This window comes from Cyclopterus lumpus, chromosome 8, assembly GCF_009769545.1.
Source record: "Cyclopterus lumpus isolate fCycLum1 chromosome 8, fCycLum1.pri, whole genome shotgun sequence".
In the NCBI taxonomy this organism is placed as follows: domain Eukaryota; kingdom Metazoa; phylum Chordata; class Actinopteri; order Perciformes; family Cyclopteridae; genus Cyclopterus; species Cyclopterus lumpus.
Window position 1 is genome coordinate 9,820,808 of NC_046973.1, and position 16,272 is coordinate 9,837,079.

General features: G+C 42.9%; 1 protein-coding gene across 1 annotated transcript; it reads left to right on the plus strand.

The window, feature by feature from the left end:
* Positions 1-6,262: 6,262 nt before the first annotated feature.
* Positions 6,263-16,088, plus strand: aoc2 (amine oxidase copper containing 2). Its single transcript, XM_034539717.1, is given in 6 exon segments — positions 6,263-7,832; positions 9,728-9,846; positions 14,247-14,413; positions 14,705-14,837; positions 14,953-15,105; positions 15,107-16,088. Coding segments are annotated over 6 exon segments (2,280 nt in total). The 3' UTR covers positions 15,245-16,088.
* Positions 16,089-16,272: the final 184 nt, after the last annotated feature.

Here is a 16,272-nt window from a genome sequence, read left to right on the forward strand (position 1 = left end):
TTTTTTAATCGTTTCTGCTTCACTTTGTCTTACAGGCCGGGGTCCCGGAATGTCAAGCCAGATGCCTTGTTGCTTACCCCGGAGGAATGGCAGCGCTGTCTTAGGGAGGGACGGTCACCTGGTAGCAGCATGCACGGCCAAGACGGCTCGGCGTGACAGCCGATCCACAGTTTCAGGTTCTTCAGCATGTGTTTTGACTTCCGTTAAGGCACAACACCACAGCCATAACATTGGATGTGTTGATTGACTCAGCTGATGAGAGCTTAATGGACTGGGAATTGGCTAAGAGTCAGGGGTTAAAGACCCAGACTCTCGCACGCCCCATCAAGGTGAGGGCCTTGACTGGGGGTGCACTGTTCACCATAACACATGTCACAGAGCCTGCAGCACTCTCCATAGACCAGCACACTGATCTGATGAACTTTTTGCTGTTTCATTCACCGACACATGCACTAGTACTGGGATATCCATGGCTTGTCAGCCACAATCCCCACATAGACTGGCCTACAGGCAGAATCATGGGATGGTGAGAGGACTGAAGGGAAGTGCCTGAGAGATAACCCACACAGGTCTGCCAGTACTGTAATAAACACTGTTTCTTCTCACACTGTCACAGAGTCCCAGTACCCGTATCTGACCTCCGTTCCTACCTACTACCACCATCTCAAGCAGGTTTTTAACAAGACCAAGGCTATGTCTCTTCCACCGCATCGACCATATGACTGCGCCATCGAGCTCATCCCCGGCTCCGCCATTCCTAAAGGTCGCTTGTACTCTGTGTCGAGACCCGAACGTCAGGCGATGACGGATTACATCGAGGCATCTCTGAAGACGGGGCTCATCCGTCCATCATCGTCACCTGCTGGAGCCGGGTTCTTTTTTGTCAAGAAGTATGGGTCGTTGAGGCCCTGTATAGACTATAGTCCACTCAACGACATTACAATAAAGAATCGCTACCCACTTCCCTTAATGACCTCTGTTTTTGATCAGCTCCATCGGGCCACAGTTTTTACTAAACTGGACTTGCATACAATCTGGTCCGAATCAGAGAGGGGGACGAGTGGAAAACTGGTTTTAATACACCCAGTGGCCATTATGAGTATTTAGTCATGCCTTTTGTACTCACAAACGCTCCTGCCGTATTTCAGGCCATGATTAATGATGTTCTCAGAGACTTTCTTGATCACTTCGTTTATTGACAACATTTTAGTTTATTCACCAGATCTTGACACACACAAACACCATGTGAGCCAAGTCCTCAAACGTCTTTTCGACCATCACCTGTATGTTAAAGTCGAAAAGAGTGAGTTTCATGCCGACACTGTCTCCTTCCTGGGCTTTATCGTAGCCCCTGGAAGAGTCCAGATGGATCCGGCTAAAGTAAGCGCTGTGGCCTACGCCTGATAGCCGCAAAAAGGTTCAGCAATTCCTGGGGTTTGCGAACTTTTACAGGCGGTTTATCAGAGGTTTCAGCGCAATAGCTGGTCCCCTTCATGCTCTGACACCCCCTCCAGGTTCGGTTCAACTGGTCCCCGGAGGCAGCAGAGGCGTTCCAGAACCTCAAGCGCCGCTTCACCTCTGCGCCCATCCTCGTTGCAGAGAAACAAGCTCAGGGCTCCCACTAACTGCATTGTAATTGTATGCACTTTATATTTGTTTTTATGCCGGTCATATCATTTTATTACTATATATATTATGTCATATTTTTTACATCATATTTGTTACATCATATTTATTGCCCACACCGTGAAGGTCGGTCTTTGAAAATATTGTTTTACACAAAACTTGTCCGTGGCGCAAAGAAGTTTGGGGGCCGCTGAGATAAAGGATCCATCTCTCTGCTTGTCTTGTTAGACCTTAGTGCTGATAAAGGACTCATCTCTCTACTTGTCTTGTTAGATCTTAGTGCTGATAGAGGACTCATCTCTATACTTGTTTTGTTAGATCTTAGTGTTGATAAAGGACTCATCTCTGTACTTGTCTTGTTAGACCTTAGTGCTGATAGAGGACTCATCTCTATACTTGTCTTGTTAGACCTTAGTGCTGATGACGGACTCATCTCTGTACTTGTCTTGTTAGACCTTAGTGCTGATAAAGGACTCATCTCTGTACTTGTTTTGTTAGACCTTAGTGCTGATAGAGGACTCATCTCTATACTTTTTTTGTTAGATCTTAGTGTTGATAAAGGACTCATCTCTGTACTTGTTTTGTTAGACCTTAATGCTGATGAAGGACTCATCTCTGTACTTGTTTTGTTAGACCTTAGTGCTGCGTTCGACACCATTGATCATGACATCCTATTACAGAGACTGGATCAGTCGATTGGCATTTCAGGTACCGCACTAAGTTGGTTTGAATCCAATTCATCAGATCGATCTCAATTTGTATTTGTAAACGATGAAGCTCCGATGACCACCAACGTTAATCAAGGAGTTCCACAAGGTTCTGTGCTTTTTACCTTATATATGCTTCCTTTGGGCAATATTATGAGGAAACACTCCATAGACTTTCATTGTTATGCAGATGATACTCCATTATATCTATCGATCAAACCAGAAGAAACCAACCAGCTCGCTAAACTTCAAGAATGTCTAACATAAATACATGGATGACCTACAACTTCCTGATGTTAAATTCAGACAAAACTGAAGTTATTTTACTCGGCCCTGAACACCTCAGATCAATTATCTGGTGATGTGGTTTCTGTAGATGGCATTGCCCTGGCATCCAACACCACTGTAAAGAATCTCGGCGTTATCTTTGATCGGGACTTGTCCTTTAACTCCCACGTAAAACAAGTCTTTTTTCACCTACGTAACATTAAAAAAATTAGACACATCTTGTCTCAAAACTGTATGTGTACAGATTGTAAAGCCCTCTGGAGTAAATTTGTGATTTTGGGCTATACAAAATAAATTGAATTGAATTGATGCACAATATCCCAATCTGTGACAGAGAGGGAGTGTCTCTGAATGAGACAAAGATTAGAGATCTCGACATCTTTATCTCTTAAATTTAAAAGATAAGGTTACATTTTTCCATAAAACACAGTCCTCTTCTTTGTAGCTTCCTATCTTGGAACACCTCTTCTGATGAGGCATAACTATTACCTTTGTTTGGCTTATTGTTAAAGTGCAGTGTACAGCTGTTTTCCTAAGCGTTTCTGTGGCACGCATTCTAGACTAAGGGAGACTCCGACAGAGCTCGGTCTGTCTAATAGAGCACCGATGTCTTGGGCATCTGTGGAGGAGCCATGTCACGGGTACACAGAGGTGACATACACCCCCTCTCCTCTTTCCATTGCATTATTATAAAATGTTTACACCTGTTTTTCGAAACATGTAAGTGATTCCAAAGATCTCTCGTCATCTGTTGATCTCCTCACCCACCTAGGCAGGGGTGAAGGTAGCCGACCACACTACCGGGGAGAGGGGACAGCAGCCTGCCAGACCCCACATATTGCATTTGAACAACAGAACACATCAAAACACTCACAAAAATCACAAGACTGCTCATTTCTTGGAGTAGAGGCAGTGAGGACTTTAGTATTTGTGGTGGAGGTGCACCTCGTGCTACAGCTCCTTGTACTGTGTTGACACTGAACCAAACTATATGAGCATGGATTAGTACATGGGAGACACTTGAGTTGACCAGATGGAGCCTGTCCAAAAGAAAAGTTGGAATGTATGGAGACCACAGGGTTAATCTAAATAGCGATTTATAAAGCTTAAGTGGGAACATACGTGTGTGAGTGTGAAAAAGAATGCCTGAATGTGTATTAATTTGAACCTAATTTGTGTTATGTGTAATAAGTAACAACTGTGTGTGTGTTGTACTTGTAGCAGTGCCGTTATCCATCCTGCAGTCTTTAAACATTCCTATGTGTGCGTGTGTGTATGTGTTGTATTTGTAGCAGTGCAGTTATCCATCCTGCAGTCTTTAAACATTCCCGTGTGTGTGGGGGTGGAGGGGGGGGGCTAGTCTTCCTCTCAGTATTCTTTTAAATACGTACGACAGCCAACAGAGAGCTTGTTCTCAGGCCAGCTGCCATCACAGACCAATCAAAGAGGTGGAGCTCTGCCAAAAGGAGTTACACAACAACTGGGTTTTTGGTGGGAAAGAAAGTTAGACTCTCTCCTGACATGGTCGGATAAGTCAAAGCTTGCACATTGCAAGAAACATGAAATGTTGAATGTTTTGCCACCACACAACCTACACTGTGCTCGTCTGGGTCTTTGTCTGTTGTATCCCATGACATGTATTTTAAATCTGGTTATTTAATCTACACTTCCCTGGCAGAGTGGATTATCCCGACCGCTTCCCTGAGCTACTGTTGCTATGGACACCAAACTTTTCAGTTAAGGTGCGTTCACATACACTCTCAGACTGGTGGGAAAACGTTTTTAGAAGGCCTCGGGAAAATAGCATTTTGGCGCTAAATGTGTTCGGATTTGAATACACAATTTTACAGACTGACTTTTGTATGATGTCTTTTTACTGCTTTTTTATTATTATTTGTATTACTATTTAATTTAATTTATAGATTGTGTTATTTTATTTTGTCCTTAATGTATCGATTTGTTTTATTGTTTATTCTTTTGTACAGTTTTTCTCTGGGTGTTTACCTTGGTTTGTCTTGCTTTAGTTGGACCTCACTGTTAAGGTAACGTTCTCATTTTGCCTGGCTTTTGATTTGCTTTGTTTGTCAAAGCACTTTGTACATTTTTAAAGGTGCTCAATAAATAAATGTATTATCTTGATAGTCAGAGATACTCAGTCAAACTTTGGACATTGCAGTTATTTGGTATACGCCTGAATTAGGCTATAGGGGCGCCTGTAACACTGAGCTATCTAGCCGTGGACTAATGCTAAGTCAATTTACATGAATGACCAAGATATACATGTGGGGCTGAAAAGCTCTGGGAAAAATAGTTGAAATTCTCAAATAAAATATAAGCATCCAATTGAACTGTTTTACAAAAGGATTCAATGAAGGAAAAATGCCTCTACAATGACTTATGTTGGTGCTGTTTTATTGCTTTGCTGCCTACTGTCAGTTCTCACCGATACTTGTAGTTAGTTTAGGGAGATGCACAATGTAATACAATAAAGATAAAGGTTTTTATTGTCATTGTTGTTATATAACAACATTTAGTTTGATGGCCCACAGCCAGCCAGTAGCAGCAAACAACAAAGATAGACAATGTACAAGATACAAATACACAAGAATACAGGAATACAAAATGTTACTAAGTAAAATAAGATAACATGTGTGTGTTTGTTTTTATAGTGCAAGAGTATAAAGTCTTTCAGTAAGATTGTTACATTTTAGCAGCTTGATATGGACGGATATAAAGCAAAAGGTGATTTCATCAGAGAAAGCGACAGTTCACTTTTTCCCCCTCTTACCTGTGGTGCTATTTATCAAAACTCAACAGCAATGCAGTTGGATGGAAGTGCTCCATCAAGGCCTGTGGATCCCCTTAAGTAACCAGGTCACGATTTCTGGAAAGAGACACATGTCTGTTGAGGGTATTTCTCTGTGCTTTCTCGCCTCGCAGCTTCTCTGTGGATCGTCGATGTAACTGGGCCATTGTTTTCTTTCATTTTTCCCCCATAGTTTTCGTACACGACACACGGGAGACATTTCAACTGGTTGCATTTTGCAACCTCACAACTAGATGGCGCTAAGTCCTACACACTGTCCCTTGAAGCACAGTTTTCAGGTACTTTCACTTTACTACGAATATTTCCATTTGATGCTACTTTATACTTCTACTGGAGGCAAATGTACTTTTTACTAGACTACATTTGTGACAACTTTATTTGCTTTGCAGATCTAGATAATTAATGCAACATATTACTCAACTCAACCTACCAGCTGCAACACTAATGCAATGAACATATTAATGCGTCAATAACAATAAGCCATTGTGCATGGGTATTTGTATTTTTGGTAGTTAACATTGTAATGGTAAAAGTATCCTCTTTAAAGACTTGAAACAGAGTATTGCTACACTGTGGTATTGCTCCTTTTACATAAGTAACATATCTGCAATACTTCTTCCACCCCTGCCGAAACTAAAATAGTAATGTTGGCCTGAACAGAGGCTTCAAGACATTCCACAACTGTTCATTCAAGGAGGGGGGAGGGCTGGGGAACGGAAGAGTCGAGGGGCGCGTCCCTCTTCTCCCAAAGCCTGTGACAGCTTGCTGCTGCCCGCTGCCCGGTGCTCAGCATTCCCTTTGTTCCACGTGCGTAATGGTCGAGCGGAGCATGAACTCTTTCGCCAAATGGACGCTCGTCCTTTTCGTCCTCGCCTCCATCATCCTCAACATCGTGCTGATGGGCATCCACTCCAGCAGGGCGCCTAAATGCTCCGCGCAGCGCGTCCACCCGCTGAGGCGCAAGCATGACGAGCGCAGCCGCGCGTTCGCCGACCTCACCCGGGAGGAGTACCTGCAGGTCCAACAGTACTTGCTCGGACAGAAAGACTTGGACATCTCTACCAACCAGATCACCAAGCCGTCGGAGAACTTCTTGTTCCTCATAGAGCTGTCCCTGCCCAGGAAAGCGGATGTGTTGGCTTACTTGGACGAGAAAGGAGCAAAGCCGACCAGGGAGGCGACGGCGGTGGTCTTCCACGGCAAGCGCGGCTACGTTAAGGAGTACGTCGTGGGGCCTCTTCCCAACCCGACATACTACAGAGATGTCACCCAGGAGCGGTACAAGACCGAACTCCCCATCACTGCACGCACGGTCACCGTCGGGGAATACAACTTGTTTTTCAAATTCCTGGAGGATGTCTTCTCAAAGCTGGGGACCCTGATGAAAGAGAGCTTCGACGTGGATCTGGACAAGACGCTGAACGCGTTCGAGCAGATGCCCCGCGGGGTCCAGTCCGGGGACAGAAATACCTGGATATCTTTCTTCAGGGACGTGGCCGGCATGTACATCCACCCAGTGGGCTTTGAAGTGCTGGTGAACCACCAGAGCCTCAACGCGTCCGACTGGAAAGTGGAGCGGCTGCTCTATAACGGCCAATACTTCAACACCATAGAGGAACTTCAGCACCAATACGACGCGGGGTCTGTTAAGAAGATAGTGTACAAGAAGTCGCCTGAGCACGGGTCACTGAAGCCCAGGAACAAGCCTCTGCAGATCGGCCCACAGCTCTTTTACGCAGAGGGGAAGCGCTACAGCATCAGCCACAACCACGTCCTGTACCTGGACTGGAGCTTCGCCTTCGGGCTCAGCTCTCTCACGGGCATGAGGGTGTTCGATGTGCGCTTCAACGGAGAGAGGATCCTCTACGAGCTGAGCGTGCAGGAGGCCATGTCCGTGTACGGCTCCGTGACGCCGGGGATGATCCTGACCAAGTTTCTGGACTCGAGTATCGGGGTCGGGCGCTTCGCTCACGAACTGGTGCGCGGTGTGGATTGCCCCCACGAGGCCACCTACGTGGACACGTACCGCTACATCGACGTCCCGGCCCCTGTCCGGTTTAGGAACTCGATCTGCGTGTTCGAGCACAACACGGGTCAGCCCCTGCGGAGGCACTTCTCGGACTTTTTCCACAACAGCTACGGGGGGATGGTGAACAGCGCCCTGGTCTTCAGGACCATAACGGCCATTGGGAACTACGACTACATGTGGGATTTCATCTTCTACCAGAGTGGGTCAGTGGAGGCCAAGGTGCACGCCACCGGGTACATCTCATCGTCTTACCTGGTGGCCGGCAGCCTGAAATACGGGCACCAGGTGGCGGAGAACGTGCTGGGGAACATCCACACCCACTTCATCAACTTCAAGGTGGACCTCGACGTGCTGGGTGAGTCAGTCTGTGCGCATCTGGAGCTGGGTCACATGGAACCACTCAATAACAACACTTATTTATTTGTTATGGCATTATACACATGCTCATTATAGTTATAAGCAATCATAATTATTCACAATATATTATAACAATAATCACAACACAAATATCATAAAGCCTTTTTTAATGACTTATACAGGTCACATATTCTACTATATGGTCACTCACTGACATAATGGATCATAATGGATTATAATTCCTGATGTTGTAATACATTAAAATCTTTTTTGCTTTATATGCCTTATAATATGGTTATACACTATGATCCGATATTTATCGAATGCAATAACTGCAATTATATAATGCAGTGAGCTGATTATAATGTATTATGCGTATGAGAAATTATAAAAAATATAAATTATCACAATATTAGGTAGAATGCTGATTCTATTTTCCAAAAGTTAGTCACATGCAGCGGTGAGCTCATTACATTTGCACTCAAAGTCGGAGAGATAAATGCAAAATGTAGATCACATTGTTTTGATTGCAATAAGATTTCATACATACAGCGGTGTTTATAGAGCACAGTTTACCTAAAATTACATTATTAACATGGCATTATATCTCTTTGCTTACAGCTAGATATTGCTCATTGCAATATATCGCAATATATCATGACATATCGCATCGTAGCATTTGTATCAATCATATCATCAGATTCTGGCCAATCCAAGTATTTGTATAATGCATTCAAACATGTGCTTCATATTAGCACAGAGAGAATAATCTGGTCATTCAATCTGTTTAGTAATGACTACAAATACAAATAGCATTTGCTCTGTGTGTAAAGGGATGGAATATAGCTCATTCTCTCTGTGTGATTATATGTATGTCACTGTATACAGCATATTAAAAACATAACCTCAGGACTACAGAGTACTTGAAAGGGTTTGCTCTGCTCGGTCATGAGCGTTTGCTCCTTTATCAGGTTATCATCTAACTTATTATCCTAATTCACAATCGTTCCACCTGCAGATAGCAGCTGCATTTCACCTCCAGCTGATCTCTGTCTGGTGAAATGAATGACTGACAGCTGTGCTTGAATTTCTTTTAGACAGCATTGCAATGTAATTGTAACTGGGCGCCATCCCTATTCATTTTCACATTTTAAATGACATTAAAATATTGTAAACTATAAAGCTAGATTAATTAAATTCAATTAAATTCAGTATATTTTGTATAGCCCAATATCACAAATTACAAATTTATTAAAAAGGAAAGTCTTAAGTCTACTCTTAAATGAGGTGACTAAGTCTGCCTCCCGGACTGAAAGTGGAAGCTGGTTCCATAAAAGAGGAGCTTGATAACTGAAGGCTCTTTTAGGACTCGAGGAACCACGAGTAGCCCCGCATTTAGTGAGCGCAGCTCTCTAGTGGGGCAATATGGTACTACAAGCTCCTTAAGATATGATGGTGCATCACAAATCAAGGCTTTGTAGGTGGAGAAGATTAGTCTTTCAAAATGAAATGTACATTTATTTTAAATGTCATGGAATGTGCATGAAGGTAATATCAAATGGGACTTAAATGATGTACCTAAAAATGCAAAATATATATTTTCATGTTTTAATTAATGTTTTAATATTGTTGCATAAAGCAGAGTTGGTGTTTGAAATGTACATGTTAAATGGCTTTTCCATTATATGTTCAGAGATGGTCCATGCTCATAGTGAAAAAGCAAATGCGTTATTTAATTTGTACCCAATTAATGATAATGCTATTGTGAGATTACATTTTATTTAAATTTACTCTGCCAAATGCTTCCATCGCTCTACAGGAACATCAACATGTTTCAAACTACAACAGAAAACAAGTATTATTAAAAACATGTCTGCTTCATATCCTCTGCAGGAGTGAATAATTATTTCCAGACGAAAGACATGGAATATGTCAATGTGTCGCTGCCGTGGATGGCCGATCGCTCCACTCTGGTCCCTCAGCTGGTAGAGAAGCAACTCAAAACAGAACAGGTCTGCCATTGTTTCTGGACTTCCTTCACAGTAGTTTGCATTAGCTTGTTTTGAGTACTCATTAGGGGAAGAGGCTGTGTGGAGACAGCATGACGCCTTCTCTGCACTGGAACCACTCACAGTTGTTTGTGTTACAGTTAATCACAATGAAGGGCTCTTCTCCCAAATACCTTTGTATCAAGCCACATAATTGTTAAACTGACCATAACACATTTTTCATCTCTAAATATTTTTATTATCCAGGGATTGTAAAAATATCATGCGATAATTCTAAATTTCTCATAATGCTTGATCATCACTCTTCATATTTATGCAACCAATGTGTTTATGAATAAATTGTTTATAGAGCACAAATATTTTTAAGAGGACAACATTTTTGTATAAAAATAAACATCTTCATCAATTAACATATTCTTAATTAATTAGTCCAATGCCTACTCATCTACTCTGTAAATCACATTTACTGCGTGGTTTCACTATGAAGGTCAGAGTCTACAGAGATAAGGAGCTTCATTTAATACAGCCAATCAAATCCTTTCATTCGTTTTATTTTGTGAGCTGTATGTAGCGTTTTAGCCTCTTGCAGCACAGGTTTTACAGCCCATAAACGCTCATCTTTCATTTTTCATGTTTCCAGCAGCAGCAAGAAGCTGTTCTTAGTGAAAAAGCTACACCGTGTTTGTTCTTGTTTTTAGTAGTTGGTGGAGACCAAAAACAGAGAGAATATTGGACTTATCAGGTGGATGAATGTGTAAATAGGCAAATGTTCACGAACACACTCACCGTAACAACTTTATACTGTGATGTAAATGCTGAGTTTGCAAGTTGTTTGACTGTCAGTTTGTAGACTTGATACCTAAATTAAACTGTGTGTAAACACACTTATTTTCTCGTCCAGTTTAGATGCCAATGTCACATGGCGAAGTAAACAGACTTACAAGTCAGCGTACTTAAGCTGACCGTCTGTTCCCCTGCCAGGGCTCAGCCTGCCGGCTCCACTTTCAATCACAGACTCCAATGTGCTGTTTCAGAGGCTGAGAAACAAATAAGACCAAAGACATTTCATGATTAACAGTACATTTGAAAAACACTTTGATATCATACAGAGATGACTTATTGTGAAATACGTTGGACGTAAATTTATTATTGATCACAAGGGAGATGGGGACTCGAGTTTCACTGAAGTCGTACATGAAACTTGATTTGAGACTCGTCCTCACAAAGACTTGAGACTCTACTCAGAATCAAGATTTAGGACCTGCGAACTTTCATTTATCATTAAGTCAATACAGCATTAATTCAATTCAATTCAGTTTATTTTGTATAGCCCAATATCACAAATTACAAATTTGCCTCAGGGGGCATTACAATCTGTACACATATGACATACCTGTCCCAGGACCTCACATCGGATCAGGACAAACTCCCAAAAAATAACCTTTCACGGGGAAAAAAGGAAAGAAACCTTCAGGAGAGCAACAGAGGAGGATCCCTCTTCCCGGATGGACAGAAGCAATAGATGTCATGTGTACAGAATGAACAGCATTACAGAGTTACTTAAACACATTCAATGCATATGACAATGTATGAATGGACCTCCACAATCCATGAAAAAGAAGGAGGTAGAGAGGAGGGGGGGCGGGGCGGTCAGCAGGGCCATGGCAGGAGGCCGGCTCACCAGGCAGGAGGCATCAGACACAGCCAGGTCCAATGGACCCTATGGGACGTGAAGTCACAAAGACTCCGGGGAGGAAGCAGAGTTAGTAAGGTGCAATGGAGAGATATAAATTCATCCATAAGTAGAGAGAGAAGAGGAGATAGGTGCTCAGTGTATCCTAAAACATCCCCCAGCAGCCTATAAGCCTCTAGCAGCATATCTAGGGGCTGGACCAGGGCAAACCTGATTCAGCCCTAACTATAAGCACTATTAAAGAGGAAAGTCTTACGTCTATTCTTGAATGAGGTGACTGTGTCAGCCTCCCGGACTGAAAGTGGAAGCTGGTTCTATAAAAGAGGAGCTTGATAACTGAAGGCTATGGCTCCCATCCTAATTTTGAAGACTCTAGGAACCACAAGTAGCCCTGCATTTAGTGAGCGCAGCTCTCTAGTGGGGCAATATTGTACTACAAGCTCCTTAAGATATGATGGTGCATCACCAATCAAGGCTTTGTAGGTGAGGAGAAGATTTTTAAATGTGATTCTTGATTTTACAGGGAGCCAGTGCAGCTAATACAGGAGTAATCCGATCTCTTTTCTTCGTTTTTGTGAGCACACAAGCTGCAGCATTCTGGATCAACTGGACGGACTTAAGAGACTTATTAGAGCAGCCTGATAATAAGGAGTTGCAGTAATCCAGTCTGGAAGTAACAAACGCGTGAACCAGTTTTTCTGCCTGATTTTTGAAATGTTAGCGCCGGGATTCTTTACAGTGGTGTTCGATGCCAGGGCAATGCCATCTACAGAAACTACATCACCAGATAATTGATCTCTGAGGTGTTTAGGGCCGAGTAAAATAACTTTTTCCGAGTTTAACATCAGGAAGTTGCAGGTCATCCATGTTTTTATGTCTTTAAGACATGGTTGAATTTTAGCGAGCTGGTTGGCCTCCTCAAGTTTGATCGATAGATAGAATTGAGTATCATGTGCATAACAATGAAAGTTTCTGGAGTGTTTCCTGATAATATTTCCCAAAGGAAGCATAGATAAGGTGATTCAAATTGGTCCAAGCACAGAACCTTGTGGAACTCTGTGATTAACGTTGGTGGTCATTGAGGCTTCATCGTTTACAAATACAAATTGAGATCGTTCTGATAAATAGGATTTAAACCAACTTTGTGCGGTACCTGAAATGCCAATCGACTGATCCAATCTCTGTAATGGGATGTCATGATCAATGGTGCAACTACTTTCTCAAGGATCTTAGAGAGGAAGGGAAGGTTAGAGATCGGTCTGTAGTTAGCCAACACCTCTGGATTAAGAGTGGGCTTCTTCAGGAGAGTTACAGCTACTTTGAAGGAATGTGGTACATGGCCTGTTAGCAAAGACACATTAACAATATCCAGCAGAGAGGTGCCAATTAAAAGCAACATGTCTTTAAGCAGCCTCGTTGGGATGGGGTCCAAGAGACAGGTAGACGGTTTAGAAGTAGAAACCGTTGAAGACAATTGGCCAAGGTTGATGGGAGAAAGGCCATCCAAATAAACACCAGGGCTGTATGCCCTGGTGTTTATTTGGATGGCCTTTCTCCAAGGCCACTCCACTTGAGGACAGATCGGCACTGGTTGAGGGCAATTGTCATTACTACTGAGGTCTATTGGAATACACGGCTCCACAGAGCTGTGACTCTCTGTCAGCCTGGCTACAGTGCTAAAGAGAAACCTGGGGTTGTTCTTATTTTTCTCTATTACTGATGAGTAATTGGCTGCTCTGGCATTACGGAGGGCCTTCTTATATGTTTTAAGAATATCTCGCCAAACTAAGCGTGATTCTTCCGGATTGGTGGAACGCCATATGCTTTCAAGCTTTCGTGATGTTTGCTATAGTTTGCGGGTCTGAGGGTTATACCAGGGAGCAAACCTCCTTTGCCTCACCGTCTTCTTCTTCAGAGGCGCTATCGAGTCTAGTGTCATTCTCAGTGAGCCTGTAGCACAATCGACAAGATGATCAATCTGGGACGAACTAAAATTAGCACAGGAGTCCTCCGTCACATTGAGACGTGGTATTGAATCAAATGCAATCATTACATCACTATCGATAGACTCTGCCCATTCTCACTCTCTCTCCTCTCTGACAGCCAGCTGATACACATACCACACCTGTGCACACATAGCTCCGCTTCCTTTCACTCTAATTATCAGCACAATCTTGGCCCGGCACAGTTTCATAATGAACTGAACATATCGCCAACACCCCCAGGATGAAGGCGGCTTTTGTCTTTCAGGAGCCTTTTTCTTTTACCATGCTTTGTTACTTTTTGTGGTGTGTTATCACCCTTCATATCGATACAACCACTGTGTTTATGGTTAAAGGGTTTACTATAACACACCGTTGGAGAGAGGGAGAACCAGAACCAGGACTGCACCGGGCGGACTAATCCCTTCTGCAGTAAAATGCAAACGGACTACTTCCTTTGTCCACAGACACTGCCACAAGCACCCTCAAATAAAATATCCTGGTTGGAGCTTTAAACATTGACTTTGTTGGTGCTACTGGTTCTGTTTAATTATGTTGTTAATATTGCTGGATATCAGGCAGCTCAAGCCTTTTAAAACATACAAATTATCAAATAGACCATTAATGACGTATTTCCGGCAACTATTCATGGAAATTACAATATCTTCATCCACCAGTGTTGCAGCCCAAAAAATAACTCTTGAATGTCTACTGTGACGCCCCCACAGGAAGCGGCTCTGCGCTATGACACCAAGACTCCTCGCTACCTCCACATCGCCAGCAACAAGACCAACCGCTGGGGCCACCAGCGCACCTACAGGCTGCAGGTGTTCAGCTTCACCGGGGACCACCTCCCAGAGAGCCAGCCCGAGGAGAGGGCCATGTCTTGGGCCAGGTATTGTATTGTTAAAAGTTCATGATTGTGAGCTCTTCTTTTGCCTTGATGAATTCAAGTTGTGTTAGACACGGTGTCAAGATGGCGAAATAAAGTTAAATGCACTACCTGATAGTAAAGTGAATGTCCAGAATTTCACAATGATTCACAGTGCCATGATTGGGGTTGTGCTCCAGATGTTAGAGGTGTGGAGAGCAGTCACATCAGACAATTCAACTCCTATGAAACACAATGCAGCCTTAGAGCTTCAGGTGTGGTTCTGCTGGTTCAAAGCCATTTGTTTGTCTACAGGTATAAGGTTGCCATTACCAAGCATAAGGACTTAGAGCAGACCAGCAGCAGCCTGTACAGTCAAAACAACATCTGGTCTCCAGCTGTGGACTTTAGCAAGTACATTGAAGACAACGAAAGCATCGAAGACGAGGTGTGTCGAGATAGAACCTGGATGTGAAATTTATAACACAAACACACATTTAAATTTAAACTGAGGTAACTTAGCTAAAGGAATTTGCATGATGTGTATGATAATGTTCCTGCAGGACCTGGTTGCCTGGGTGACAACTGGCTTCCTCCACATCCCCCACTCTGAGGACATCCCTAACACGGTAACCGTGGGCAACGGTGGCGGGGTCCTGCTGCGTCCCCACAACTACTTTGACGAGGACCCGTCCATCCACTCTGCCGATGGGGTGTAACATTGCCCCAGGCAGCGAGGACAGCTGTGACAACAATAGGATGGCCTGCCTTGCTCAAGAGACCTGCAGCCCCGTCCTTGAACCCTTCACCTACAACGGCTTCGAAGGGGTCATGAAGTTTGAGGATTCGGTCTGATTTGTTGGGCACTGCAAGGTGTTCAACTCAAGAGATATATTCGGGTTTATTACCGATCTATCAAGAAACTTGATGTCAATGTTAACGTGTTTATAGAGGCAATTTGGGGCGGCACATTATTTGTGCTACATATGAGAGATGGGCAAGAAATTGAGTGAAGGAATTGTTCAACATTTTGGAAAATGTGCTTTGTTTCTGAAAGTGCATTGAGAAGATCATATTCGTGGGTTAAGTATTGAGCTGGAGTCAGGTCTTGGTTAGCTTAGCTTAGCATAAAGACTGAAAGCAGGGGGAAACAGCTAGCCTGGCTCTTTCCAAAGTTAAATACCAACACCGTTAAAACTCACTATTCAACACTCTCTATAGTTTATTCTGTACACAAACAGAAATGTAAAAACAGAAATGTGTGGTTCTTGGAAGACTTTTCTTAATGAACAGCAAGGCCCAGCCTTTGGCCCAGAGTTTGACAACTTACCACACAGCCCCGATCCGGCAGCCCACACTAGGAGTCAACTTGTCATGAAAACAGAACGGAGTGTGAAAACCAGACATTGTAAATGGTTTCATTTGTTTATTTCCCTGTTAAACAAACACTTCTACCAGACAGTCTTATAGGTGCTGTTTGTGTGCTACGCTAGGCTCACCACTTCCTGATTACAGCTCTGTGCTCTCAAAAAGAGATCTCTAACAATCTTTTCAAGAAAGAAAATGTAACGTGTTTCCAAAATGCTGAACTCTTCTTTTAAAATAGACCAGTTATTAAAATAAATGACCACAACAAGTTATAATAAAGAAAATAACTTTTTTCACTCCTAATGGTGTCCTCCCCAGATCCCATCATGATTCATAATTATGCTAGTATGGACACTTTTTTTCAAAGTAGGTGAGCTTTTACAGCAATTTCCTGTGTTCCGTCAATACAAATATGAGAAAATCAACTTGCTGAGACTCCATGTTACATTGTCACATTCTATGTTACATAGCCTTATTTTGTATCAGTTAACATGGAAATAAAATAAGTGTTCCAT